This window comes from Lithobates pipiens, unplaced genomic scaffold (genome assembly GCF_037356315.1).
Source record: "Lithobates pipiens isolate NorthernLeopardFrog02 unplaced genomic scaffold, aLitPip1_a1.2 Scaffold_27, whole genome shotgun sequence".
Lineage (NCBI taxonomy): Eukaryota > Metazoa > Chordata > Amphibia > Anura > Ranidae > Lithobates > Lithobates pipiens.
Genome location: NW_027507788.1, coordinates 85,733,458 through 85,742,462, shown reverse-complemented (window position 1 = coordinate 85,742,462; position 9,005 = coordinate 85,733,458). Strand labels below are relative to the sequence as shown.

The 9,005-nt window shown below is 48.5% G+C and overlaps 1 protein-coding gene across 1 annotated transcript; it reads left to right on the top strand.

Moving 5' to 3' along the window:
• The first annotated feature begins 831 nt into the window (after nt 1-831).
• LOC143932961 (pleckstrin homology-like domain family A member 2) lies at nt 832-1,236 on the top strand. Its single transcript, XM_077455891.1, has one exon. The coding sequence runs from the start codon at nt 832-834 to the stop codon at nt 1,234-1,236; it is 405 nt and encodes a 134-aa protein (XP_077312017.1).
• The last annotated feature ends 7,769 nt before the right edge of the window (nt 1,237-9,005 follow it).

The following is a 9,005-nucleotide window of genomic DNA, read 5'->3' as shown; positions in this document are numbered from 1 at the left end:
AGGTATTAACTGATTTGACCGTCTCTCTATAAGAATTCAATTAACTCTCCCAGGTGGAACAAAGCAAGGTATTCAAATGTATGTTAATCCTAATGCAGGAAAAGCCATTGCGATAACTATTAGGTAGACACCAGGATTTTATCTTCAGCTGTATCCTCCACTGCCATAGAGAATTGATTAAATCCTGACCTATTTCTGCTCTGGCTGCTTGTCAATAGTTTTTTTTTTTTTGTTTCTGCAGTGTGTTTAGCTGCCGTCCATAGAGGAGGAGCTGGATCTCCCAGCCAGTGTATAACTACAGTCATCCTGTTACAGTGGCAGATTGTGTCTTGCAGCTGTGAGACTGACTGGGTAGAACTTGCAGCGTTTACCTTGTGTGTATTCGGTCCCACCCAAAGGCTTGGGGCAGGAGAGAGGAGGAGAGACAGCTTGTATCCATCCTCCATACATACAGAGCTGCCTGTCTGTGCAAACAGTTCTTCAATTCAAGCTGCAGTCAGCACAAGAGCAAGAGGTTGACTGTAATTCTGCTTTGTCACTTTACCGGTGATACCGTCACTGGAATCCTGCACAGATTATGCATCGAAAAGCCATCTACAAGAGGTTCTTTTCCATAATTCTTTAAAATAAGAAAAAATCGTAGTGATTGTTTTTTTCCATACTTAGAAGAACACCAAAAAAGGACTTGGCCTTCAGATTTTAAACTTTGAAGAACGTTCCCGTCAAAATTTATGGCGTTGAGGACTTCCAGAATATTACCAACAATTTAATCAATTGGCTTGGAAAAATCGGGCCCAGCAGAATTGTACATACTTGCAGATACATCGCATAATGAATCGTTCTGTTGCATCACCTGTCGCCATCAAGGAGGGCGACCTAGAGAAACGCAGCGACAGCTTTCTTCAACTGTGGAAGATGCGGCGGTGTGTGTTGACCGCAGATGGTTTGCATTTGTATACGGACCCACGGAAAAGTGGCAAGGCCAAAATTCTGCGTTTTGACTCCTTGGCCAAATTGGAGTGTGTGGAGAGGAAAGGGGAGCGAGTGTACTTTACCCTAGTCACAATGGACGGGCAGGAGATAGACTTCCGCTGCTGGGAACGCAGTCGGTGGAACGCAGAGATCACACTAGCCTTGGTGGGTTTCCAGAACAGAAAAGCTGTACAAGAACTCAGAGCACGAAAAGAACACCAGGCCAGAGAAGCAGGGGAACGCTTAAGAAGCTGGGGTCCATGACTCCATGAGTTCCATTGTTAAAGGTGAATTCTATGGTAAGAATCAGATGCTATTAGGGACAAGTATTTTAGATGCGCTTTAGCTTTTCAGCACTAATTCTAGCACTGTCAGCTTTTTGTAGCTAGCGATCCGTTCTGGCCATCTTGTGCCACAAGGAGCAATGTCCGCACACACTGTTAAGGCAATCCATTGAATGGGCTTCCTAACGCACTACAACAAACCTAAATTGTACCTGCTCCATTTTGTGTATCACAGCACCCCGCAATACACTGTAGTGTGTTACTATGCATTGCGGTGCACTGCGATGCAAGTGTGTTCTATAGGTCCATCGGGGTGCCCGTGTCATACAAAATTAACCATTAAGCAGTGTTACATAAAATAAAAACAAGGAGACCTATTTAATATATCAACACAAGAAGCAGACAATTTTGTACTGTCTAACTCCAGCAGCGATAATTCTGATTGGTTGCTAAGGGTTATTGCACTTTGCACAATTTTTGAAATAGGTGAAAAGCACTTATGCAGTCCTAATAAACCGCTAACACTGCAAGTGCTAGTGTTCTGGGGCAATACGAATGGCCCCACCATTTATGCCATCTGCCCTTAGTAGAATATTGAGAACTGCAAAGGTTAAGGTTGCAGTTAACGGCAGATTATTTTGCCATACTATGCCTTTTCATAGTAGGTAGTGTATCCTGATACTCACCAATACAAGTATTTTTAATTTTTGGTTTGCAAGTTTTTAAAGGATGCACAAAATGTAAATGTATCATCCAGATATGAAATAGTATTAGTGTTATATTAAAAGAACCACGCCAATTATTTCACTTAGGGCCTTTAAAGAGAAATGGGGAATATTCCCTTCCAATAATATTTGGGGGCCTTTCTGGACATTTTGGAGCAATCCATTATATGAACTCTTTTTTTCGTAGCACACAATTTTGTGGGCTCTGATATTGTTTGAGATGAAAAAAAAGAAAAAAATGATACAAAGACAATGCACAAGATTTTAATTAATCAGACAGTCAATCAGTTTTGGTCCATGATGTTTCATTTATAAGGAAAAGGCCTTAGACTTAATAACTTTGACATAGTAAACCATGCTCAGGTCACATAAAGAATGGGTGCTGGTAGAATGAGGTTGTCTACTCATACATATTTTGGGAAATGGGAAAATCATGCTGCATTTGGGGTGCTATTGAAATTGATGGGGAACACGTGGGTGTCCTGCGATTTGCCGCGATTACGAATCGTGGCGAATTCGCCCGTGATTCGGAACAAGAAGATGAGAACAGAGCCTTAGGTGTCTCCATTTTCTTGGTATGGAGACTATTCACCCTATACCCATCCCACACTGACTGCAATGCCATGCCTGACAGTAATTCTGGCCATTGTCACTAGTGATGGACGAACTTCCGACGGGACGTTTCGCGAAAGCGAAATGCGAACGGACCCAAACGTTCGCGAAACCGAACGTTCGCCGCGGGCCCCATTGACTTCAATGGGAGGCGAACTTTGCAAACCTTCATGTCGAATTTGCGGCCACGTGGTAATTATTAGGGGGTAAAACGTAGTCCCACCATCTGGACAATGACATAATACATGTATGAGGTGAATTTGGGATCGATAACTACAAGCATTTTTATTTTATTTGGGAAATTGTTCTAACAATTCAGGACTATGGAGCTAATGAAGGCAATGGAGGAGAGGGAAGGTCAGGGACCAGGGTAGGCAAAGAAGAGGGTGCAGGAGATGATCACCAGCAGCGTGACATACCGGAATGACACATGCACCGTGATAGAGGCATCTGACAGCAGCACCGTAATACAGAGCACTGACAGCAGCACCGTGACATACAGCGCTGACAGCAGCACCGTGACATACAGCGCTGACAGCAGCACCGTGACATACAGCGCTGACAGCAGCACCGTGACATACAGCGCTGACAGCAGCACCGTGACATACAGCGCTGACAGCAGCACCGTGACATACAGCGCTGACAGCAGCACCGTGACATACAGCGCTGACAGCAGCACCGTGACATACAGCGCTGACAGCAGCACCGTGACATACAGCGCTGACAGCAGCACCGTGACATACAGCGCTGACAGCAGCACCGTGACATACAGCGCTGACAGCAGCACCGTGACATACAGCACTGACAGCAGCACCGTAAGCAGCCCCAGGAGGAAGTCAGCACAGCACAGGGATGGTGTGATCCCCTCATAATAAGAACCCCCAGGAGGAAGTCAGCACAGCACAGGGATAGTGTGATCCCTTCATAATAAGAACCCCCAGGAGGAAGTCAGCACAGCACAGGGATATCATAAGCAGCCCCAGTAGAAATATGACACCGCTCAACCTCTTCAAAGAGGAGGGTAGGGGCATATAGTACGGTGTGCTTTTTTGGGTCAAGGAAGTGAGCCAAATGAATTAAGAAGGTCTGTGTGCTTGATTAAAAAAATAGTTTATAGACATATACATGGTCTACTGGTCACATGTGTTGAATTCCTCCGAGATCCATGCCTCATTCATTTTTAGAAATGTGAGGTAGTTAACACTGTGGTGAGCTAGGCGAGTACGCTTATCGGTCACAATCCCCCCTGCTGCGCTGAACGTCCTTTCGGACAGGACACTGGATGAGGGGCAAGCCAACAGTTCGATTGCAAATTGGGCAAGCTCTGGCCAGAGGTCAAGCCTGCCCACCCAGTAGTCTAGGGGTTCATCACTCCTCAGAGCGTCCACATCGGCCGTTAACCCAATGTAGTCGGACACCTGACGGTCTAGGCGTTCCCTGATGCTGGATCCGGATGACACCTGTCGATGGGTCGGCTGAAAGAATGACCTCATATCCGAAGTCACCAACACATCTTCAAACCGGCCTCTTCTTGCAGGCGCTGTTGGATTGGTACCCGCAAATCCTTCTCTGGGAGTGGGAATTGCTCCTCTGCCAGCGCACGCAAAAGCAGAATGCAGCATTTCTCGAAGCAAGGCCTGGAAGTGCTGCATTCTGACAGCCCTCTGCGACGGCGGTAACATTTCCGCCATTTTGTGTTTGTACCGGGGGTCTAAGTACGTTGCCACCCAGTACTGGTCCTTGACCCTCATGCTTTTTATACGGGGGTCCCTATTAAAACACTGGAGCATGAAGGCCCCCATTTGCACTAAAGTGGAAGCGGTGTGGTGGCCTGGCTCCTGCTCATCATCCAGGATAATGTCGTCCTCTTCATTCTCCTCTCCCCATCCTCGCACAACAGGGATCCCAGAAAGGTTTAAAGCATGCTCTTCTTGCTCCTGCTCATCCGCCCCGGCACCATCCTCCTCTGACTCCTCATCAGACTCCTGTTGTTGACTTGTCTCAGATAGAGTAGCCCCCCCTGGGAATTCATCCAGCATTGCGACTTCCTCATCTTCCCGCTCCTGCTCCTCCACAGCCTGATCAATGACACGACGCAATGCACGCTCCAGAAAGAAGGCATAAGGTACCATGTCACTGATGGCGCCATGGCTGCGACTGACCAGTTTGGTGATCTCCTCAAATGGCCGCAGAAGTCTGCATGTGTCGCGCATGAGCAGCCACTGGCGCGGTGAAAAAAAACCCAGCTCCCCAGAACCGTTTCTTTCGCAGAGTTCATACAGGTAGACGTTAACTGCACGTTTCTGCTGGAGCAGCCTATCAAGCATATAGAAGGTTGAGTTCCATCGCGTCGGGCAATCGCAAATAAGACGTCTGACCGGCAGATGGTGTCGCCGCTGAATGTCAGCAAGGCGAGCCATGGCCGTGTAAGATCTTCTGAAATGGGCCGAGATTTTCCTTGCCTGCCGCAAGATGTCCTGGACCCCAGGGTATTTGACAAGGAATCGCTGCACGACCAAGTTTAAGACGTGTGCCATGCACGGCACGTGCGTGATTTTGCCCTGTTTCAATGCGCTAAGCAGATTGGCACCGTTGTCACACACCACTTTACCAACTGTCAAATTGAGCGGTGTTAGCCACTCATCTGCCTGTGAACGCAAAGCTGAAAGGAGTGCCGGGCCAGTGTGGCTCTTTGCTTCCAGGCACAACAGACGCAGCACGGCATGGCAACGTCTCACCTGGCATGTGGAATAGGTTCTGGGGAGCTTGGGCGGTGCAGTGGAAGAGACGCTAGCAGCGGAAAAGGAGGAGGCAGCTGAGGAGGAGAGGGAGGAGGATGGAGTAGGAGGAGGAGAAGAAGAGTCAGGCCTGCATGCAATCCGTGGCGGTAAAACCAAATCTACACGGGTGCCACGGGTTACATGCTTGACGGCCGTCAGAAGGTTCACCCAGTGGGCAGTAAAACTGATATACCTTCCCTGCCCGTGTTTGCTAGACCACGTGTCTGTGGTCAGATGTATCTTGGCACCGACACTGTGTGCCAGAGATACATTCACTTGCCGCTGAACATGGCCATATAGCTCTGGGATGCCCTTCTCTGAGAAATACTTCCTTCCTGGGACCTTCCATTGTGGTGTTCCAATGGCCACAAATTTGCGAAAGGCCTCCGAGTCCACCAGTTTATATGGCAGTAGTTGGCGGGCTATGAGTTCTGACAAGCCAGCCGCCAACCGTTGGGCAAGAGGGTTATCCGGCGTCATCATTTTTTTACGCTCAAACATTAGGCCCACGGAAGCCTGCCTTTTTGCAGAAAAATGTGAGCTTGGCGTGATGGAAGGTGGAGTGGAGGACAATTGTGAGGAGAGAGGAGAAGGAGAAGTAGAAGACGAGGCTGGACGGTGAGAGCCTGCAGTGTGGCTTTGTGTGTTCCGTTGCTCCCACTGGGCTCGGTGATGGCTGCTCATGTGCCTTCTTAAGGCGGTCGTCCCTAGGTGAGTATTGGGCTTACCGCGACTAACGCGTTGACTGCAAAGATTGCAGATGGCAACGCTATTGTCAGCAGCGGACACGTTAAAAAAAGCCCACACTGCGGAGCCATGTGCCGGTGTCCTGGGAGCGCCAGATGTGACCGTACATGGTCGATGACTCGCTCCTGATACATTTGCAGTCTGCTTTGTCCCTGCTGTGCAATGTAAGTCATTGCTGCTTCTCCTCCCTATCTGCTGGTCCATATCTCCCTCTGAACTCCCCTCCTCTTCCTCTCTTGTGGGCACCCACGTGACATCACTAGACACGTCATCATCAACGTCACCTTCCCCACCGCTATAAGTAGAGATCTCGGAGTAGGCAGCAACACCGGGGACCAACCTCCTCCTTGGGCTGATCTGGGTACTGGCGTCAGACTGCTGAGTAGCGCTTGTTGCTACCTCCTCTTCCTGATCCAATACCAAGAGTGGCTGCGCATCAGAAATGTCCTCTTGATATGGATCGGAAAATAATTCCAGTGACTCAAGCGGAAGGTATGTGGTGGTGGTGGTGGTGGTCGTGTTGTTGGTGGTAGTGTCTTTGGGGGTGCACATAGCAGAGAGTGAAGAAGAGGGTGCAGATCGAGAGGATGAGGAGGGTGCAGAAGAGTAAGGCTGAGCGAGCCACTCAACCAAGTCTGGTGCATCCTTTAAAGTAATTGAACGCACCTTCTGCAACTTCCCACTTTGGCTCAAGCCTGTTGCTCCTGCCCTACCCCTACCACCCCTGCGGAAGGGCCTGCCTCTTCCTCTGCCTGTCATTTTTTAAATGACCCTGTGACAAAACTCTTAGTCCCTATACCGATGAAGGACTGCTGCAGTATAGGGCAGCGGTCAGCAGTGGTGCACGTCAACCCTATCTATTGTGGACCGATAGCGGTCCTTACAGAACAGCAGACTGTACCGCACTCAAGCCTATGTACCGTAGCACCCTATACCAAGTTACCAGTCCTTATAAGAACTTTTGTGGACCAAGCAGGTTGTGTATTAGTGTTTAGCAGACTGTACGTCAGTCCCTATACCGCTGAAGGACTGCTGCAGTATAGGGCAGCGGTCAGCAGTGGTGCACGTCAACCCTATCTATTGTGGACCGATAGCGGTCCTTACAGAACAGCAGACTGTACCGCACTCAAGCCTATGTACCGTAGCACCCTATACCAAGTTACCAGTCCTTATAAGAACTTTTGTGGACCAAGCAGGTTGTGTGTTAGTGTTTAGCAGACTGTACGTCAGTCCCTATACCGCTGAAGGACTGCTGCAGTATAGGGCAGCGGTCAGCAGTGGTGCACGTCAACCCTATCTATTGTGGACCGATAGCGGTCCTTACAGAACAGCAGACTGTACCGCACTCAAGCCTATGTACCGTAGCACCCTATACCAAGTTACCAGTCCTTATAAGAACTTTTGTGGAACAAGCAGGTTGTGTGTTAGTGATTAGCAGACTGTACGTCAGTCCCTATACCGCTGAAGGACTGCTGCAGTATAGGTGAGCGGTCAGCAGTGGTGCACGTCAACCCTATCTATTGTGGACCGATAGCGGTCCTTACAGAACAGCAGACTGTACCGCACTCAAGCCTATGTACCGTAGCACCCTATACCAAGTTACCAGTCCTTATAAGAACTTTTGTGGACCAAGCAGGTTGTGTATTAGTGTTTAGCAGACTGTACGTCAGTCCCTATACCGCTGAAGGACTGCTGCAGTATAGGGCAGCGGTCAGCAGTGGTGCACGTCAACCCTATCTATTGTGGACCGATAGCGGTCCTTACAGAACAGCAGACTGTACCGCACTCAAGCCTATGTACCGTAGCACCCTATACCAAGTTACCAGTCCTTATAAGAACTTTTGTGGAACAAGCAGGTTGTGTGTTAGTGATTAGCAGACTGTACGTCAGTCCCTATACCGCTGAAGGACTGCTGCAGTATAGGTGAGCGGTCAGCAGTGGTGCACGTCAACCCTATCTATTGTGGACCGATAGCGGTCCTTACAGAACAGCAGACTGTACCGCACTCAAGCCTATGTACCGTAGCACCCTATACCAAGTTACCAGTCCTTATAAGAACTTTTGTGGACCAAGCAGGTTGTGTATTAGTGTTTAGCAGACTGTACGTCAGTCCCTATACCGCTGAAGGACTGCTGCAGTATAGGGCAGCGGTCAGCAGTGGTGCACGTCAACCCTATCTATTGTGGACCGATAGCGGTCCTTACAGAACAGCAGACTGTACCGCACTCAAGCCTATGTACCGTAGCACCCTATACCAAGTTACCAGTCCTTATAAGAACTTTTGTGGAACAAGCAGGTTGTGTGTTAGTGATTAGCAGACTGTACGTCAGTCCCTATACCGCTGAAGGACTGCTGCAGTATAGGGCAGCGGTCAGCAGTGGTGCACGTCAACCCTATCTATTGTGGACCGATAGCGGTCCTTACAGAACAGCAGACTGTACCGCACTCAAGCCTATGTACCGTAGCACCCTATACCAAGTTACCAGTCCTTATAAGAACTTTTGTGGAACAAGTGAGTTGTGAATGTTTAGCAGACTGCAGCAGAAGGGCAGCAGTCAAGTATAATATCCTTTCTATATTTGGAAGAAAGAATATTATACATGTACAAGCCTATTACTGTACCACTGATACCAGTCCTGAAAAGAACCTTTGTGGAACTAATAATAACAGCAAGTCTTTAAAATTACCCTCACTGCCTGACAACACTGCTTCCTTCCTGTCCCTATACAAATTGGCAAAAAAAGAGAACGATTAGTGGTTACTGGAACAGCTCTTTTGTGGACCTTGATAGTAACAGCTAATGATGATGATGATGATGATGATGATGAAAGACTAATCTGGCTGTCCCTGTAGCATACACCGTCCTTTCCCTTTCTCTAAACTAA

Excerpts from the sequence above, each read along its gene's own strand:
- LOC143932961 (XM_077455891.1), top strand. The coding sequence starts at position 832 with ATGAATCGTTCTGTTGCATCACCTGTCGCCATCAAGGAGGGCGACCTA.